Source organism: Thunnus albacares, chromosome 7, assembly GCF_914725855.1.
Source record: "Thunnus albacares chromosome 7, fThuAlb1.1, whole genome shotgun sequence".
Classification (NCBI taxonomy): Eukaryota; Metazoa; Chordata; class Actinopteri; order Scombriformes; family Scombridae; genus Thunnus; species Thunnus albacares.
The window spans coordinates 9,116,117-9,138,202 of record NC_058112.1 but is presented as its reverse complement, the minus strand read 5'-3'; the positions used below and the strand labels follow the sequence as shown (position 1 = coordinate 9,138,202).

General features: G+C 38.5%; 1 protein-coding gene across 5 annotated transcripts in view; it reads right to left on the bottom strand.

Moving 5' to 3' along the window:
* Positions 1-22,086, bottom strand: part of cdh13 (cadherin 13, H-cadherin (heart)) — a 356,911-nt gene that overhangs the window by 163,581 nt on the left and 171,244 nt on the right. For all 5 annotated transcript variants that reach the window (XM_044356226.1, XM_044356225.1, XM_044356227.1 and 2 more), the window contains one exon: positions 8,852-8,996. In XM_044356226.1, the coding sequence (XP_044212161.1) occupies positions 8,852-8,996 (145 nt within the window). The remainder of the gene's footprint in view (positions 1-8,851; positions 8,997-22,086) is intronic.

Genomic DNA, 22,086 nt, shown 5'->3' with positions numbered 1-22,086 from the left:
AAAATTTAGATCAAACGATTTCCGCTGTGTGAATCCATTGACGAGGTTCATGACTTTCAGTGATGATAATGTTTTGTTGATGTTGGCATAATGACTCCCAAGTGACTCTCAAAACAAATAGTGATAAAGAGCTATATGACATAGTGGGAACAATTTATACATGTATCATCACCTTACCTAAACTAGATAATAGTTTAGTGTTTAGTGTTTCACCTGCTGTCAGTGAAATACTGAAATTAATTAGATTACCTAGATTTTGCATATTTTAGCCCATTTATTACAAATTATGTATTCATTGCTACTGACTATTCTTAAGCCATGTGAAGATCTTTGAATTTACATTTTTCCCATATCCTTTCATTATGCATTAATTAAAACTTGCTTGAGTGATGCAATCCATCATAGTGAACATCAACTCTATTAATTTCTGTCAATGTTCATCATTGTTATAACACAGTGCAGACTTTCCAAATCAATTAGCACTCAAACTGCAAAGATAATGTAACTTTGAAATATAATGGATTACACAACTATTCAGGATATTCACAAACTGTACAACTCAAAATGTATGAGTTACCAGATGTTCACACGGGGATTATGTTGGTGATTTTGATGTGGAGAAAATGCAAATACGACAAGTGTGTGAAACTTCACTCACTTCCAGATGAGCTGCAACCTGGCAAAGAAATTAACACTTCTCAACACCAGAGCTTGGAGAGTTCTTCTAACCGGTGTAAATATTCAAGTTGATGTGTTTTAAGGTACACACATAAACTAAAGAACAATACAAATATCAGCTTTAAGTGTTTCACCAGAGTGGACAGTTAAAAAAAATACTTATATTCATCATGAAGCATCCTGAGATCAAGCAATATAGTGTATCTACAGTATTTAGAGGCAACAGTAAGGATCACATTGTTTAGGAGCTTAATGTACCCAAATGGTGAAATTCCCTTACCTTTCCTTTTGTTAACAAATCCCATTAAAAGACCAAACCCAACAATTCATTGATCCAACCAACAGGTATTGCCAGCATAGTCAAAGCCTGATATAGCTTATTCCTCTGTGCCATAAATCTCCATTGTTGTCCAAAACACATCAGTGAGCCACACTGTTGCACTGGGTGACCTACTTCATTACAATGAATATGGGCACTATAGAATATTATGTTTATTATTTACATGCACTGTTCTGCTGCTGTAATTGTGTAGTGAAAATGTACTATTTACTTCGGTTTGAGTATCATTTGCTAAAAGCCACAGTTCGCAGCTGTTTTGGACAATTACAGTCTCTTTTTGAAAATAAACTTTTTGTTTATTGTCTTGAAAAATGTACGTGTTTTGTAGGGACTATTTGACGTGAGGCTGAAAGCCAAAGACAGTGTGGGGAAGTCAGAAAGAAATGAGAGATCGGGTCTTTTCATGGGATTGTAAACAAAAGAAAAATACAGAAAACACCAGCCTTATCATTTAAAATAAACCCTCAGCTAAGTCAGTTAGGATATCTGCTTGTTGATGATTGAAAAGTGAGAAGGTGAATAAATCACTGTCAGCAATACATTGACATTATTGCAAGAGCCCAAAAAAATCAGAGATCCCCTAATGAAGTGGGGCAAAAGCAAGTAAGTCAATATCGGTAGTTATAAAAAATTTGGTACACAGGGTTAAGATGGAAAGAAAAGCATAGAAAATATGAGGGGAAAGAGAGAAAAGGGAATAGGTTGTTGTGAACACAAAGCCCAAGGGAATTCAAGGCATGAAGGAAAAAGAAAATGAGAGAGATAAAGAGGAATGGAGAAAAAATGAAGAGTGGAGGAGTGAACAGAGCAGGAGGAGAGGGCTTGCCAGGAGACTCAGGCTTTGGCTGCCTTGTTATCAGTTTGCACAGAAATGTCAGAGCATTGTGACATTCTCCCCTACAGCTTCCCCTGCTGCCCAGCCACTACTGTGTAATACACACACCATGCTGCTACAGATCACACACACACATTGTGAAGGAGCATGTTCACACAAATTCACTCAAAAAGAACATCAACACACAAACAACATATGCACATACGGTACATTAAGTACAGTATCGCTTCACTCACATGCATGCCTTACGGAGCTTTTTTAGGAAGTAGCATTGGTGTGAAACATTGAAAGTTTTGCAGCACGACAAACATAAAATGCTGTAGCACTGAGACAAAACAAAAAAATAAAAAGACTTTTTATAAAAAGAAAACGAGAAACATGTATTTCTTTAATGTGCAGTTCATCATTTTCACTGTGCACAACACACAGTGAGTGAGACAGTAAAATGTACAATTCTTTGAGTACAATTTGCACAAGTGGAAAGCTCGAACAAGATCACATACACACTCACACCGAAATAAATGTGTCCAATGTTGTTGTGGTAAAAGGCAAGTCAAACGTTCAGAGATGAACAATTAATTCTGCTGGCCTCTCAAAACAGTTTGGCCTCCCAGACCTTTCAGACAAGGATATTCACAGACTGCAACATAAGCTGCAAGGAAATTGTTTTTTTACTCAGGGTTTTATTAGACTTAATATTTTTTTTTCCCTAGGAGGGTTAGGTCAGCTCATTTTTCTCAAGTGTGCAACCCCTGCGGGCAGTCTCACTCCTTTGGGTCCTGCTCATATGGCTCCACCTGTTTTTGGCAGGCTTGCCCTCTAGGAATTTCTTATTATGTGCTCAATTCCTTGTATAAGTTGAAATAGAGCCAAGTTAAGAATAGGGGCCCTATCTTTTTTAAACACTGGCGCTAGCAGATATGATCATGCATAACTACCTGACTCTACAAAGCTTTATAGCATCTTTCAAATCATTGTTTTGGTTTTCCGGCCAACAACGTTACTGTTATGGTCCATTCTAATCCCTCTCATCAGTATCGTTTTTGACTTAGGAGGCAGCTGTTTTTGATTTTTTTTTTAGCAGAAAAGCTCTAAAAATCCACTGTACACTACCTGTGTAGCTTCAAATGGCAGACAGACAAAATTAACAACTAGCTGTTGAACATGGTGGATCATTTAACTGCTAAAAGAGTCAGATATTTCCCTCAGGGGTTGTTGGACCAAAACAGTGCTAAAAGGAGAGTGAATATTGGACTTATGTTTATTCATCAGGGAGCCAGAAACACAACTCTAAATGAATGCTAATGTTGCTCCATATCTGCAGAAAGTGTAAGCAGGGAACTGTTTGCTATTTTTAAAGTATAAAAATGTTGATGCCAGCGTTAGACCTGTGCCCACAACAAAATATATCAATATCTTTTCTTCTCTGTCCTCTTTTTACACAAAGAAAAAAAAACACATATCACTACTAACAACTACATGTTAACCAGCACTCATACCCAAGCTGCTGTGTTGTGGCACTGATTAAATCCTTATGTTATGACCTGTAATCGTCTGACATACTAAAGATAAATACAAGTTACTGACAACAGCTGTGGTCTGTGTTCGGGTATTTTGAAATTTAAAATCAGGGATCACAGAGAAAGTTAGAGGCCACTGATTGTTCCTCTTAGCTTTACTGCCACACAGCCCCCAACCCCGAACACTAAAACACCAAGCCGGTCAATCTATCAATGATTTAAGGTATTTTGAGTGTGTTACTCAAACAAAGCACCCTTTCAAAATATACCTCTACTGAGCAGGAAGCCCACAGGGAAAACATGAGGTGTTCAAAACAATTTGAATGATTGATTTATTATTAGACAAATTATTGCAGCTCAACAGACATGTTGGCTAAGCAGCGTATTTAGTACACAGATTTGCAGGCATATGCAAGAATCATAGTCTTCAGAGCTGCATCCTTCATCTTATCTCGGAGCTCAATTGGATCTGGCATCCATGGCAACTAAAGTACTAAGGAGCTGTCAGATCAGACCATAACTGATAATAAAATCAAAGTTCAGATCATTTTATTTTGCTCACTTTGGTTTATTCAACCAGGCTATAATCCACTCAGGATATAGCATTTTACAGGAAGCTCGGAGTTATAAAATATTTACTGAATGTCTTTGAGATATATATATATATATATATATATATATATTAAAAAAGGAATACAGTATCATATAATTGCATATAAAACCAATTCTATCAAGTCCAGTCACAAGAAGGTCTCTAGTGGTGGTGCTATCAGATCTAACCCAGTAATGTAAAATTAGGTTTTTTTTTAAGTGTATTGGTGCTGAGCTTGCAGAAGTCAGAGTTAACTTGTCTACTAAACAGAGTTAGGGCTAAAAAGTACTATGATGATTCAGGTGTTTTGTGAGGTCTGGTCCTCACTGAGCAAAACTAATAAGAGATTTTTCTGCTTGGGATTTGCCATATTTCTGATTTGTTCTCTGTGGGCTAATTTTCTCACTGGTACTGCTAAAAACACAGGCAGATATACATGAATGCACACACTGACTCGTAAACCTCACACACAGATAATGTGTAAGGCAAGCCAACATTTAGACAGTTACAGTAAATGCACTAACACATGCTCTGCATCAGGTCAGGAATCCACATTGTAAAAAAACATGCATGTAAGCAAGGAATAAAAAGGCAATCGCATAATATTATTCTCAGTATCAGCGATTCCATCATTTAAACCCTGTTAATGCTGGATAAAAGCATCAAATTCACTTTAAATTGGACTGCATTATTCTAACAAGATTCAGCTATGCAAGTTTGTCAGCCTATTATCATGTTTTGTATATCCAGTAACGACATCCTATTGCTTACCTAATATATACCATCGCATAAGCAATGTCTGCATTAGAAATTCATAACACAAGTTCAGCATGAAGTTGACAACTGCTGAAAATGTCTCTATGGGAAGCTCTGTTTGTGTGTGAGTGTAAGTCTTCGCTCCTCTGTCTGGCTGTTGACTGTTAGCTCATATCTGTGAAGCTCTGTTGGTGATTAAGGTTTTAGTCTGTTTGCCTTTTTGTGCTAATGATGTGAGAACAAACACAGTGAGAACCACGCACAGGTTTTTATTTTAGCCTTTCATTGTTGTGTTTTCTACTTCTGACCATATGACAACTACATATGGCAACGACATTCAATTATGTATTTCTCCAAACAATCTTAAGACACCAGACAGGTAGACCTGAGGAGCTCTTTGTTCAGTGAATCAGTGGAGCACAGTTCAAGGTGAACAGCAGGAGCACACAGAGTTTTGCTGATTTTGTCATCAGGGGCATGTGGTGCAAGAATGACTAAGAATACATTTCAGTGGTAGGAACTACCAGTAATAAATGCAAATGCTAATCACTTCTTCTTTCCACCTAAAAGCAGTACAGTCTGTTAAATGTCCAGAGCAGGTCCACCACAACGCCTCTTCATTAAAGAAACAATCTTTCATGTGTTGGAGGTGTGAAATCACATCATGTAAATCCAGATCCATTTCCATTTATAGCAAACTGTTCAAAAATAAGAGCCAAACAGCACCTGGCAGTTAACATCAACAGACAGTTTATCTAGGATGTAACCGCCTCCACAATTCTGACCTAAGTGTCATGTCATATATAACTTTTGTATGGTGGTCGACACACATTCACACCACAGCTGTATATACATAAAAATCATTTCTAATTTATGTTAAAATGCTTTAACGACTGTATAATCAAGACTGTAAATTGTGCTAAGGCACAAACAATCAACTTGTGTAAAGGTGGAAGTAGAACTTTCCTAAAATAGAATTACTGTACATTCAGACAGCATTTATTTATATTCAATCTGGGTGAGGGCACAAGTGTCACCTTTAAAAAAAAAACTGTGATAGCAGTGACAACTACTCAGAGAACCAGAAAAGGGCTCTATGACGTGGTGACAAAGGCATGTGAAGATTTACAGAAGAAGCCACATGTGAAGAGTATTCTCAAAGCCTGCCATATAGGTAATTCTTCTATTTCCCCTGCCAGCCACACTATTGAAATGATTCATTTTGAGGTATGTTATCCCATGGCAACACTTGACCATAAGATGTTAGGATGGAGGGCAATAAAGCAGAGTTTCCTACCACTAAGTCAACAGAGCAGAAATCTGTCAGTACACACTGTTCATCAGAATGAGGTAGACTGGAAGTTGTCAAAAAAAACCTCTACAACTGTAGAGTTTGCTTTCTAATTTTCTCAAACGTTATATAAAATGATATATTTCCACACATAGACAGAAAGACATACAGTAAGTCAACAGAATAAAATGAGTCACTCCTACTCATACTGATCTACTATATGATTTTAATGCAGGAAGAAAGTATTTATTGAGAAAATATGTTTTTGTTACAATTTTTTTTTTTTTTTGTATAAGTTTTGGTTGTTTCTACCACTGATTAAACCAACTGTGTATCTTGCAATGATGGCTGGTGACTAGATGCCTACACCATCGGGCGAGAGAGGTTGTCTTTTGAATCTGTGTGTCTTCTCGTCCCCTACAATTTCGTCAGGTACAACCCAAACTTGTGGCCACAACAAAGATTGAAATTTCAGAAATAACACCAAATCAGCCATCCAGCGAAGCGACAGAATCTTCAGGATTAGATTGTAGTAACAGTAGTGATACCACACACGCTTGAAGTTCAGACATGCTGAGGATGCCTTGCTGAATGCTGGGATGGTGTGATATGTGATTACAGGGCCTTGCAATCAAACCACCAGGTATTCGCACTGTTAAATCTGTATTTACTGGATTCAGACTCAAGGATCCCATCTGCCTCATCTCGACATACATAACATAATCAGATTATACTGGTTCTATCAGACATGTTTTTACTACAGCTGAATGACAATGAGGTGTTAACAGTTTGACAAACTGCATTTCTCTCCTTCCTACAGCATCAGAGGTATGGCATTTCAGTGAAGGTGTTGCTGCAGCATAGCAGAGGGGTAAATAGAGTGCGATGCTATATAATATATATGCTATATAATGTCATACAATGCCATATAAAGGTATATTTAGCCACTTCATGTAATAACTGTGTGTGGGTGTAGCATCTTTCAAGTTATTCTGATGTCATAAGGTTTAGTGGGTAGAAAAATCCCAGTTAAAATTGTTATAGCCTAGTTTTTAAGGATTTAAGATCCTTCCCAGGATGGATGGGGGCATTTCTTTTTCTACCACTGTCTATTTTGATACTACAGATGTCACTTATTTCTGTAAACTGTTCATCCTTTACTTCAACCATTTGGAAACATGGGTGTTTTGCAGTGTCTTTAATTTCAGTCCATACTGTTACACCTGGGATTGCTCTGTGTGCAGAGTCGATGAGGATACAGATGCATCCGTTACTTGTAGCTAACCATTTCAACCTCTCTGCTTGCTCGGTAATTAGTTTCCATGCACTCTCAATAGCAACATGTGGTGTTCAGGTGTTACAGCTAATTCAATATGTGGAAATATTTTTCATTAATCGAATTGTTATTTCAGTTTTTGTACCCCCTGGGGTACAAGTAGCCCTGGTTGGAAAAAAAGAAAAAGTAAAAGAAGCAATACCACAATGTAAAAGTACTGTTACAAGTAAAAGTCCTGCATTCAAAATTGTACCTATGCAAAAGCACAGTTATTAAGTTATTTTTACTATGAAGTATATTATTGAATGTAATTGTTGATGCATTGATAATCAAGCAACTTTTTGAAGTTGTAGCTGCATGAGGTGGGGTTGATTGGAACTACTTTATATTTATACTGTTTGGTAGTTCTATAACAATGTATCCTGTTTTATTTGTTGATCATGTGTTTTGTATGTAAAATCTGAAACTACAAAGTGATTAATATCTACAGCTGCCAGCTAAATGTAGTGTGCTGTACCAGAGGGGTTTCCAAAATCAGACCTTGCTTAAATTCTAAAGCAATATGCTTAACCTTACACAGAACTAGTGTTACTTTCATTTTCAAAGGTAAATTAAAATGATATTTTTAAAAGATATTGTTGTCATCAGAATCACATGTAATAAACATTACAATAGATTGTGATTATCAAGTCTTAAGAATTAATTACTGGCATAACCTACACGTACAAGTTAAATCTAATATAAAACCTTAAACTTTAGGATGGCTCTTTGAAGGAAGCAACTTGTCAGCATACAAGTGCCATTAGAGTAAAGCTAGGCAATAATACTCCAGCCTTAAGTGAAGAAACTCCACCAGTTTATTATTGCACTTCTATAACACTGTCTGACTCACGATGGACAGTTTAAAAAAATTTAAATCAATACAGCAGAACTAGAGATATCTTCCTTTTTCCCATACATTCTTATTCCTTGTCAAAAATTGCTGCATGCATTACTCACAATACAACTCAAGCACTAACAGCTGTTTGGAGATTTGGGTGTGTTACTGTGTGCTCGTGGCAGCTAATGTAGCCTTGAGCCGCTAGCCTCAAGCAGAGATAAGGAGCGAGTGAGAGAGGTGTGATAACCTCAATTCTTTCTAACTCCACCCCCCCCCCCCCCCCCCCCCCCCCCCCCAGATTTCACGCATCTCCTTCTGCAGCCATAAAAGTTGGTGGGACTTCCCCTTTAAGATGTAATGTAGCTCATGAGATCTATGTGTCCGTTTACAATTCTGCGTTGCGGGACAATTGCATTAACAAGTTGAGCTCTCACATGAAAGATGTCTCTCTCTATGTTTTATTATTTAGGCATATGCAATGCCCTTTCAACCCTATCACCACAGAACACACACATACAGCTAAGGATGTAAACATAAACTTCATAAACACAACCGCACCTAGCCTCAGATAAGGGGACGTCTCGAGTGTAGCAATTATAGTGTCTGTGTGATATTGCTGTCAAACTAAATCCAATAAGAGCCCAGTACTCTCCAAAGTCCTTCAATATAACAGTGTCACCTACCTGTAGGGGATCCCTCGAGCACCTCTCCTGCATAACGTGTTTCTTTGAAGATGGGCCGGTTGTCGTTCTGGTCGATGACAGTGATCAATAGTAAGGCCGGTCCCTCGACAAGGTTTCCAGCGAAGTCTGTGGTTGATACTTCCAGCTGTGTGGATGAAAAGATACAAGAGTTCATTTTCCTCAATTATGATGGTGTTCAGGTGGTAACTTATATTTATAGTAATCTCCATAACACTATAAGAGGCTACTGCATCAGTGGTAGCACTGTATCATAATGGTGATGCTTAATAGCTGAATTTTCAACATTTGTCAGATGAACACAGCTGCTATTAGTCTATTTTTGTTACCAGTAGTTGGCAATCGCCCTGGATTACAGTGAGGAAATGATTTGTTCTTGAATGGCTATGAGTAACTGAGGACTCATTTTTTAAACTCCCTTCATCCTTTCTTCTGTCACCCACTTCAGTCCTTCTTATATATATTTTATAACAATTTCTTGCTTCTCCTTAAACTTGAAAAAAGTATTGCACTGTGACTCTTCAGATTCTTTTACAGGCACTTACAGATAATACAGATAAAACCTTTCACTCGAGCCCTCTCCTCCACTTCCTCTCTGCCTCCTCCACCTTGTCTGCTCCTCCACTGCAGACTCCTCCATTGGCCCACATCACATATTTATGCATTCAGCTTCTCCTTACTCTGCAGTATTGCTAGTCATCCCCAAGGTTCACCTAGGGACTATGCCAGCTTAGCAGAGTACAGTTAAAATATGCACAATATCCATTCAGCTAACAAGCAGCTATTAATCCAGAATGGGGCTGTCCTGTTTAGTCAGCCGATCTCTTTCTCTGCTTTATTATAATGCTCTCTACTTGTCTTACACTTAAACAAGACAAATCACAGCCTTGAAGTTGGGTCTCACCATGGACCATGGAGGGTAAATATGCAAGTCAATGAATAAATACAATTTTAAATGAGTTGCATTTGTCTCAGAGACATCAATTAATGTTGTCAGAATATTACTGGCAAATTTTCAAACATAAATAAAAATACATTTCAGTAATTATGATATTTTCATATCACAGAAATAATTAACAGGTGATTCTTAAATTCATCCAATCCAAGTAATAGGTCATCTTTTTTTTCTTTTTTTTTAAGTTCAACCTACAAGACAATTTCAAATTTAGCTTACAGGTGCAACTCACAACTAATAATATAAATAGAATTTATATATATATTATATAAAGACATAATTTAAGATTACATTGCTGGACTGATAAATGGATTTCTTTGATTTTAAAGGTCACAAATTAAATGTTCTCAGTGAGTCACAGCCTTTTAAGGTTCTAATAGTAAATCCAGTATTGTGGCACTTTTGTCAGGCAAGCTAAGAGAAATGAGGAAAAGAATGACTTCTTCCAACACAATTTCCAGAAAAATACTCTTGTTGGCAAGCTTCACTTGCTAGGGGCATGTAACCGGTCAGTGTAAAAAAAAAAAAAAAACACACACAGCACTCACACAGTTTTTGCTGCCTGTATTCATAAATACAAGTAGCATTCCGAATTAACACATTATTCACCTCACAGGAAAACAGGAAAGCTTTTCCTTTAATGTGCTACATGTAGCCTCATTAAAAGTACCATTATCAAATTAATTGGGAAGGCTTAGTGTGATTACCATAAAAAAAAGGAAACCATAGCTGACATGACTGGTTGGCTTTATTTTGTTTATTAAGAGAGGTTTTCCCAGCAGTGGTCTCTTTTGTTTACTGTAATTATCCACATGAATGTCTCAGAAAGTATGCAGTATTGATTTTAAAGTGCTATACAGTATGTAGCACATTTGAGTATAATGACTTAATAGAGGCTACAGACTGGAAAAATCAACACACCTACTGTGCAGTATGCATAAATGGCAGAACTACCAAAACTACTATGTATGCTGTACATTATGTCAGAGTGCTAGTGACTCAACACATAATTAGCTGTATGTTTCTAATGCTGATTGCAGCATTAGGATCACTTTTGATATAATTTAAGCATGAGTGCCACTAGAAATCCTATCTGCAGTTGCGGCTGCACCCTATGAAGTCAGCGATCCTATAAAGATACCATATGTAATGGCATTACCTCTATTTCAATCTTAATCTGTGGTTAAAGAGATCACTTCGCTTCCTTTATTAGCGCTGGAGCAGAGCTGTGGAGATTTATCAGAGAAAGAGAGAGTGTGCAGGAGCGGGTCCTCCTTTATCTATAGCATCACATTACATCACCTATCAGTAATGCATGACATCAAGCAACCTCTCTATATCACATGGGTCATGCCACTCCACTCCCTCTGTCGCACTCCTCTGTCTTCCTCTCCCTTTGTCCTCTCTGTCACCATGGAGCCTGGAGCATATAGTGTAATGGCATACATGCAGCTGAACTAAGTGTTTTAGGGGTTAGGGACCTAATGGTTTCATATATCATCTCATCCTCCTTCTCTCTCTTTCCTGAATCTCTAGTCTCTCTCTCTCTCCCTCTCAGTGCCTTGAGAATATACCATAGGAGGCTTTTCATGAGAGGGACCATTTCCCCTCCATCTCCATCCTGCACAACTGCTGATTCTCAACTAATGGTGTTCTCTACCCAGCATAGTATTGTCATCCTATCTACTCTGCAGCTCAAGCACACACACACACACACAGCATCACACACGCTATATCATTACACTGCTGAAACGGGTGTACAGGGATCTACATGGCAAAAGAATCACTGTCCTATGCCAACAAGTAAATGCACGCATGACTTCGTTCGCTCACACACACACACGCACATACGCTTTAACACACTCCCCCTTTTCTTCTCAGCATGTCTGAGCTGTAATGAGAACATTAGCTGTGAGGTGCCTAGTATCAGATCATTTGAATGGAGGATCACACCAACAACACAGCAATAACCTGTTTGGCAGCTGGAGGGAATTCATAATCAAACACATATCGTCTCGGAGCAAAGAAAATGGTGTGATCTTTCAAACAAAGCCTGCCATGAAGAGCTTTGATTTGCATGAATTTCTTTGAGCTGTTCAGTAGGACATGCACGCATCTCAGATATGTCACAGCTCCATACTATAATACAGTACATGTTCTAGACTGGTTTTGAGTGTGCAGCGCATTTACAATGACAAAGTGAAATAATTAATTAACTAAAAAATACTAGTATGGACAGTAAATTGGCTTGAGTTTTGAGTGTGGTGTTGGTGGACAGTAATGTCTCACAATGTATGATGGCGAGACAGCATCACTGAGTTCTCTGAAATAAAGAAATAAAGAAATTAAGTTAAACATTTTCTAGGAAAAAATAACAGCTCTTTATTAAATGTAATAGTTGTGAAGTGAGAAGAGGCGTTGGAAGACTGGGCTGGATTCTACCAGATAATGTAATAATCCTATAGTTTAATGTTATGACCGCCAGCTTTAATTATTTCAACTTAATTTCTGATAAACCATGGGGTTTTTTGGAGCCTCAGCTTGTTGTTTTGACATTGAGTACATCAGAAAACCAAAAAGAGAGTCTGAAGTTCTGCCTGAAGCATATGCAAGTGGTGATGAATTACTATCACAGATTTTTTTATACTTTGTCTCAAAACAACAATTTTTTATCAAGAACTCTGCAGGCTGTACAGTAGACCAGTATTTGTATTTGTATCCTTTAGGCTTAAAGGCTCAAAAATCCTGTTTATGTTTTTATTACGCTTTTAATTTTAGAAAATTAAAGTGTTACAATAAGTATTCATGAATAAACTACCTTATGAAGGAGGTCCCCACACCGGGTCTTGAACTGGAGTCTCCCAGATCATAGACGACTGTGCTGACTACTGAGCTAAAACTTTAATCATCGCCTCATTGCAGACACACCTCTACTTATTTATACACCCATAACACAGAGACAGCACACTGTATAATGTGTAGAGAGGAACTTCAAAGGTGATGATTGCTTTGCACTTTTCATTTATTGCCAATTTTTTGGAAAGGAAAAGGGGAACAACAGATTATGGAGAGTCCCTTGGGAACACTTTGCATGTGTCAGTAGCTCAGCTTTATCTCTGGGGAACACCAACAACTCTGGGAGTGATGTCCAAATGAGAAAATGTGCGTCATGTAGCAGGTGGATGTGACTCCCTTCATGAGACCTGCTGATAGACGTAACAGTAGAGCAGAGGAGAGAGACTGAGATAGCAGTGTAACTGACCTGCGTGCTGGTATTTGACATGATTTTTTTTTTCTTCCCAAAAACAAATAATTAAAAAAATATTTGTATGAAACAAATAACACTATTTGTACTTTGCCAAATAACGTATTTGTATTCTGGCACACCCCTACTGTACTGTATGTGAAATATGGAGTGTGGTTAAATAAATGTCCTTGTAACAATGGGAAAATTCATCAAATATAACTTGTACAAAGTGCAGTACCTTTCTCACTGTACACTCACCTTGGCACTGACACTTTTGTACTTTATAGTGATGAGTCTTCTCTAAAAGCTCTTTTTTAAGGAAATGAATCCTCAGTGGTCCTCATTGATTGGAGGCTTGTGCAAATCCTCACCTACAGTATGCACCCTTCCTCTCCTTTTACAGTGATCTTTGCATATTGAAAGACTGCAGAGAGAATATGCATGATTTTGTCTGTGCCTGACAGACATAAAACGGGTGAAAGTGAATACATGTTTTTCAGTATGTATGTGGGCACTTTCTATTAGCATGTGGGAATATGTGAAATAAGGTCTTCTGAGACCCAATCAGCCTGCAGCGTATACTGTACTATGTATACGTTATACTGCACATACTATACACAATATCCTCATCAGTCACTTCAATCTCAAGGAAACTGCCAACAGTTAAACTCAACAAAGGGATGATTCCCACCATATATAACACATATAAATCACACTTATATGCTTTAAATCTAATTCAAATTTGATTTTATAAAGTTATTGTCTTTCTGCTGAAATGTGTAAGGAAAATGACCCATTACATTTGTGAGGCAGCCAGTCAGGATGACAGACAGTGTGTGTGTGTGTGTGTGTGTGTGTGTGTGTGTGTGTGTGTGTGTGTGTGTGTGTGTGTGTCTGGAGTGGGGTGAAGTTGCTTGAAGGGGAGGTTTAAGCGAGACCTGAGGCATTGCATTCCTCACACTCGCCTGTTAATAAAATGATTAGGCTATTTTGTCTCCATCATAGATCATAGCAAAATATTTTCTCAAGTTGAAAATCAGCATCTATATGTGTGCAAGAGACGGCGATGATTTCATTTGGAGGAAAATGACTCATTAAAGGCAAGGAGAATTGGAGAAGATGGGCCTTGCTCGTGCCAGATCAGCGGCAGTCAGTCACAGTGAAGATGATCAACTCTGTGACCATTACCTCGGTGTTTATTGGCTGACCTGCCCCAGCCTTTAGAGTGGAGATCTGTCTGTTAACGTTACAGGGTTTCAGTGAGCATCTCTCTTTCCTCTCACTTCCCTCTTTCTATCTCTCTTTGTCCTGAGACTGTGTCAGAGAAGCTGAAGCAAAGCTATTTTCTCTCAGAACTGAGGTCATAATCACACTGAGACCTCGCTGTGTTTCCATGGTGTAGGGGTCTCCATTTGTTTTAAGGCCTTTCTAGGAAGGTTTGTTATTTCAGTGGTACTCATAATTATTTGTCATGAGTAAATCATGGTTAATTTATTCCAAATTGGTTGTACATTATGAATGTCATCTATTGCCTTTGCTACAAAAGGTTTTCTTCATCTGTGTAAAGCTAATTGACAATTACTATTTACATATACAACGCCAAACCTCATATTACATTATTTTTTTTACACCAACTGATTCATCATCTTTTCTAGAAAATAAGTTCAGATCAGTCAATTATGAAAATAATCAGTAGTTGCAGCCATATTGTAGATGGATTTTTTATGTTGTAAGATCTTAAAATACACCACATGCTTTTGAAGGTGGCACGTTTCACTTATACTAGTGAAGAAAAGCCTTTCAGTCTTCTTTTCGATTTCCATACACCTTCTCCTACAGTACAGCAGGGTGTGATAACAACAGAGAGATGTTTTTTCCTCTTTCCCAAAAGATTTTCACTTTTCCCTTCTATTCCTCTCAAAGCTGAGACCTTGAGGCATCAGCTTCCCTTAAGGCCTTTTCATACATTCTGCGTTCTATGGACAGCTGCAGACTTGCACACAAACCATGGATGCTGTTGCATTCATACTATTTTCAGACATCTGCAGACACAGACACATTCCACACATGAGCACTAGTAAATAAGTTTGCAGTGTGATAATTTTCCAGAGTTGTAAAATCCACTCTGTGAGTATTACAAACTGCTATGTAGTGTTTTTCTGATCAGCCTTTAAACGTAATAATCTGTTACACCAACCGGACTTGCTGGATCATATTTCACTGTCTCACCAGCACTTTAAACAACACACCAACACAGCCCCTTGTATTGTTTTACACAGGGCTGTTTTCAGTCTGAATGCAGCTGAGGAGTTTCTGTATGTTGCACAACAAGAAAAAGTCGAACAAAGAAAATCTCATATTACATTATTTCCTTTTTTTAAGATTACTAGATAATACTGACAGAGAGAGAGGCTATATCACCACAGCCAGTTCAGTCCGCACAAAGTGATGGGTTTTTTTTACATTGGCATTTTTTTATAAAGATAGTTGAGAGAGATCAGAAGGGCAGGGGAGAGAGAGGGGATGACATGCAGCAAGGGGCCCTGGCTGGATTCAAGCCCAAGCCGCTGTGCTACGGACTCAGCCTTGATGCGTTGTACATGCTCTACCAGGTGAACTACTGCGGCACCGTCATATCATTTCCTTTTTAAAAAATACAAATACAACCTTGGTGTAGGACTGTGGCTTGATCCTCTTCGGCACTGAAAGGATTCAGAGCTATTCATGTTCAACACAGCAATCAGTGATATAAAAAAAAAAATGCTGCTCTCATTTAGCAAGAGACAGAATACACACACACAATAATGCTGATAAATGTAGACAAGAGTAAATTAAAGCAACTGAATATGAATCCTTTGGCTTGTTTCAATTTAAATTTTTAATAAAACCTAACATTTCGTCATTTTTTACATTTCTTCTCCTCTCTTCTTCTCTGTCTCCAAGGATACTTCCTATCTTTGAGTCTTGAAAGGCCTTTGTGACCAGATGAGAAGCTAGGTTGATTACAGGGGAGGGATATAGGCAGGAGTGTGAGCTGAAGCCCCAGTCAATTGGGCACTTGGCTTATTGTGGCAGAAGTGGGCTAACGGAAAAGGTAGCTGAGCTGGGGCAGCTTTATCACAGCCTTAAACACAGACAAGAATAGGAAGAGTGAAAAGGAAGTGCTTGGTGAAAAGGGGCAGAGTCATGCATATGGAAGCGTCTCAGTTGCCTTCCACTGCTATCGCCTCATTTCACATTCACTCAGCATTCATCTCCTCCTGAGCCATTCAAGTAGTCCTCCCTTTGCTGGGGAGGTGAATTCAAAGGGGCCCTGCCCGCCTGCCGTTTTCTTAAGATCCCAGTGAAACTGCTCTGCGGTAGCTCCAAGGTGAATAGTACCCAGCACCTCCTAAACAGTCCTGTGGCTCAGCTTTTATCAGCAGGCTGTGCTCAGCACGCTGTGCTCCACCCTGCAAAACCCTGGTCCTGCCCTAACACAGTTCAGACAGTCCCCAGGAGGGAGAGCTTTCCCTCCCTTAAACCCTCCTCAATGCTCTCCCTTGGACACAGCAAGTGGGGCATAATCTGATCACAGTGAAAACTTGCTGAATTGTTTACTGTGTAGTAGGTGTGTACATTATTCGGCAAAGCACAAATAGTGGGTTTTATACGAATATTTGTTTCATACAAATATTTTAAAAATTATTTGTTTTTGGGAAGAAAAAAGAACCGTCAAATATCAGTTTGCAGGTCGGTTACATCGTTATCTCGGTCTCTCTCCTCTGCTCCACTGTTACATCTATCAGGGGTAAGTCCCAAATGGACTCTCCATAACCTGTTGTTCCTCTTCTCCTTTCCACAAAGTTAGGTTGTAAAAATTAGGCAATAAATGAAAGGTGTAAAGCAAGAATCACCTTTGAAGTTCTTCTACATGTTACATGGTGTGCTGTCTCTGTGTTACGGGTGTATAAATAGGTAGAGGTCTGTCTGCAATGAGTCGATGAGTAAAGTTTTAGCTCAGTAGTCAGTGCAGTCATCTTTGATCTGGGAGACTACAGTTCGAGACCTGGTGTGGGGACCTCCTTCATAAGGTAGTTTATTCATGAACACTTATTGTAACACTTTAACTTTCTAAAATTAAAAGTGTAATAAATACAAAAACAGGATTTTTAAGCTTTCCAATTTTATTCGAATACAAATACAAATACAAATAATTATGCTGCCTCAACAAATACAGATACAAATACAAATACTGGGCTCTCTGCACATCCCTACTGTGTAGCTCCAGCAAGCTGAGTTTGATTGGTCAGCTTAAGTTAGAATAGGAAACTGAGGGTGGGGCAGGGCACGGTGGGATGTAGGGAGTGTCACTAAGTTAAACATACAAATTACAGCTGAAAGATCATCGATATTGTTGATTAATCAATTATAAGATGAACTGGAAACTAATGCCAAACATACTCTGGTTCCAGCCTCTAAAATGGGAGGATTTGCTGATTTATATTGCTGTAAATTGAATATCACTGGATTTTTTGACTGTTCATCAGAAGAAAGAAAACACTGGAAGATTGGGCTTGGGCTCTATGGGTGTTTTTCAATATTTTCTTATATTTTATAGACCAACCAATTCATAGATTATTCTGGAAAATAAGTTCAGATCAGTCAATTATGAAAACAATCATTAGTTGCAGCCTTACTGTAGTTGGATTTTTTATGTTGCAAGATCTTAAAATACACCACATGCTTTTGGAAGATGGCACGTTTCACTTTCAGTCTTCTTTTTAATTTACATACACCTTCTCCTCCAGTACAGCAGGGTGTGATAACAACAGAGAGATGTTTTTTTTCCACTTTCCCAAAAGAATTTCACTTTTCCCTTCTATTCTTCTCAAAGCTGAGACCTTGAGGCATCAGCTTCCCTTAAGGCCTTTTCATACATTCTGTGTTCTTCGGACAGCTGCAGACTTGCATGCGGACCATGAGTATTACAAACTGCTGTGCTGTGTTTTTCTGATCAGTCTTTAAACGCAATAATCTGTAACTCCAACCGGACTTGCTGGATCATATTTCACTGTCTCACCAGCACTTTAAACATCACGCCCACACCAACACAGCCCCTTGTATTGTTTTACACAGGGCTGTTTTACAGTCTGAATGCAGCTGAGGAGTTTCTGTATGTAGCTGAACAAAAAGAAAAAGTCGAAAAAAGAAAAATGACAGCTTAATGAGGATAGGAATACAGCACATTCATAAAGTAGATGAGACAGGCATTCCTGTTCTCTTCATTCATGTTATGGAGGGGTTATGCAAATAACCTAAGTTTGCTTTTCTAGCACATGTGCAGTTGACATACTTGCTATGCATACAATCCTCGTTATCACAAATGTTGGGCTGTGCGCGTAGATGTCCGCAGAGGTGCCACGTGGACCCTTGCGGCCACGCCAACGCAGAAAGAATGAATTGACCTTACATACACCCACTGGGTTGGTGTACCCAGTTGATCCATCGGTCCTGTTCACATCTGCTGCATCTACCTTCAAACACTTGAATAAATCTATACCACTGAAAGTAAGCCAAGGAAGCAGGCTGTCGAGAAAGAAGCACAGCTGCTAAGTGTGTTTGTTTTCAAGCTCTCACGATAGCATCATAGCTCTCTAAGAGACACGGGGAGATCAGCAGGGAATGGGTGAGAGTTTCCTGCTGAAGGGCACATTTTTCTGCAAAGTGAGACCACAACTTCATACCATCAAAGTCAGTTAAACTAAAAACTCCTGGTACTATAATATACCCATCATTTACAACATCAGGGCTTTTCTGAGGCATTTTGTGTTTGTTTTCAGTGGATAAAATGTTTGTCAAACTCAGGATGTAATTTGTTTTGATTTGATACACCCAACCATATAATTTAGTCTAATACAGTCTAATATGATCCCAGTAAGATCCCCAGTACTCTGCAGGCTGGGTGCTAAGACATTCATAAAGCCTATCCTACAGTCAAAATTTTACATTAATGGAGATTCTTATTGAAAATGAAATATCAGCATAGTCTTGCATATAATCTACATGTATGTCTATGTAACATATGCCTCTTGCATGTTACATTAAATACATTAATTGTGCTTTAAATGGTCATTTTATGCTGTTATCTTATATTTAATATTTAATACTTGGCTACATAGTATCCAAGGTAACACAGCTATAAAGCCCATCACCGGGGGAACAAGTCAGACCGGGCTTGTATCCCCCAGGTGAGTGCGTGACTATTAAATGGAAACCTGTAAATAATAATGTATAGCTGACCTGAGATAGACTTTATTACTAATTATAATCATGTTGACATTCAGAGTGATTATCTATGTGAACTGATTCATCTGTATGAATAGTGTCTTTGTGTAATCTGTAATATAGTGAGTTTTTGATCCTGGTCAAGGTTAGACCGTTGGCCCTGTAATTTGTTATTTAACGGTTATTAAGCTTCATCACAGAAATCATTTATTAGTATTGTAAGTTTCCTTTGATTATGATTTTATTTATGTTAAATAGTTTTACTGAGACCAGGCTTGTATCCTCCAGATCCCAAAGTGCTTGTAAGCAATAAACAGACATCACTGAATTGACATCGGAGCTGTCTGGGTTTCTTCGTTGGAGTCAACTGACGTTACTAACCGTCAGCCGTTAGTCCACCATCATCATCACAACACAAAGCAGAGACTGTAGGCTGTCACTATTATCAGCCATATGAAACAAACTTAACGGGGCCATTATAAACTCTGAGGCAAATATAATCCCCCGTTACATCTACAGCCCTAAATCTTTAAATGGAAATGTGTATGCCTTGGTGGTCTGATTTGTAGTGTGCTTATAAAGCTGGTGTTAGTGATTTTAACCCCTATGACTAGCTGCTATCAGTAGGGATATCTCAGAAAAGCTAAATTATTTAGAGAATGTTAATGTGCTCATTGGCAAATACATCTGCGTTTAGAATATCGGATTGTTTTTTGTGTCGATTTCTTTTCGGTCTCTTATTTCAGAGTCACTGATCTCAAATGTTACTCATTACATCAAAAGAAAAGAAGCCCTTGGAATGTCAAAGAAGATATAAATAGATGGTCTTTGGAGGGAGAGAGATTGAACGAAAGATGGAAGGTGAAAAAGAGTGGGGGAGTTAAAAGTATAGAGAAGATAGAAAATGATAGAAAAGATCTTTCATTCAGCTGGCCGTCTGGCAAGATAAAAAATAATCCTGCTTCTGAAAGGCGGTGAAAGAGTCACAAAGGCTCTCCCTGGTGTATCATGGTACAAAATAGCCCCCCTCCTCTCAAAAGGTATAATTCAATCTCCTTTTGTCTGGCACTGAGGGTACTGTGTGGAGGGCCGGTGGAAAACTTGGCTTACCTGTCTACTACTGTCTCTGCTACTTCTTTGATTTGTTTATTATTTCTCTTTAAACAAGACTCTTCATATCTTTTTGCAAAGCCATGTTGAAAATAATGCCACGACCAACATCTATTGAGCCTCTAGAGGAATGTGCTTCTGTGGCATTGAGTGATAATATGCAAAGAAAAATAGATCCCAAGTGTTCTGACACTTCAGACACTTTTTTGATCTCTTCTCTCTTTTATTAGCAAAGAACAATGTGCAAAGCATTCGAGTAGTAGCTTCTCATTTTTAGCCAGCGCTTTCGTTGTTCAAATGACAACCGTCACCGGCGGCAGGTCATATATCAGCAGTCACTAATTGAAGTTAATTCCGTGAGTAACTTGATGACCGAACAAAATTAAATTGGGCTGTTGTTGGGTTTGTGTGCTCTCTACAAGCTGGTGTCTATACTCGGCCAGAGATTGATTGTGAGGAAAAAAACTCCACTCTGTAACCTCTCTAACCACTTTTCAACTGTGAGTGGACTGTTTTTGTAGGTCCAATGACACCAACAGAGTCTTCTCCGCTAAAAACACTCTCTACAATCACATCTTTTCAATTTCAGGGATCAAATTCTCCCAGTTTAACTTTAATTTATGTCAGATGAATAATTTAACTTAATGGTTTTGAACCAGGAACTTTTAGTATTTGGATCAAGTAGCTGGTGAACAATAAGGTGTGCCAAACTGAGTAGGCTACACATTATTTCAATGTGCCACATGTTTAAACAGTATTATAAATCTCTGCTGCTATGCATATTATCATTCTTCTATGTATAGTGAGCATGTTTGGCACAAAGTGCATGTTTGTGCAGCTTGAGTGTGCACTGGGCAGCTGTGTCATTTAGGTAAATACAAGTGTTATGTCGGACTGGGTATCTCTAGACACCCGATATTAAGGAACTCAAACCTGGGTAAAAAAAAAACCTAATCGTCACAGCCACATCCCTAATTAATACTAGCCTATATCTTTTATTTTTAAAATAGTTTGATCTACAAAGTGTCACATATTACACCCCATTTCAGTCCATTCCCCGCCTTTTGTGGTCAATGTCAGCCATTTTAGTAGATAATTCGGGGAGTGTTTCTGTCTCTGGTCTCTACAGTTGAAAGCGGAGCTGCCCTGGTACGAAGGCTGAGTGCATTAGTGGTTGTGCCATGTGCCTCGGCAGGCGGCGGACAGGCTGAATTAGTAGCAGTAATGCCTGAGGCTGAGCAACAGGGCATTCACTGTTTAATCAGGTTATCTGGGAGTAGGGGCACAGCAGTGTGTCTGCAGGGGTTTAAGGGGGTTTCTGGAAGGACAGCAGGATAGTGACACAACTCTCAGAGCTGAATGATCCTGACCTGAAGGAAGGCTTAAAAACAGGAAGAAATGTTAAAACTTTGCGGAAAATCTCTCTGAACTGCACTGCAAAAAGAACTTCAAAGAAAGTTTCTTTCATCGAGTTATTGCTTACACTTGAAGATGTCTTAATAATAAATTTATTAGCTGTTCTAGAAACCAAACAACAGATGCATAATGGACATCCTGTATACTGTATGTGTGTCTGAGGATAAAGCCTCGCAAACATATTTAACTAGACAATTATGCCTGTGAAATAACAAATTAGCT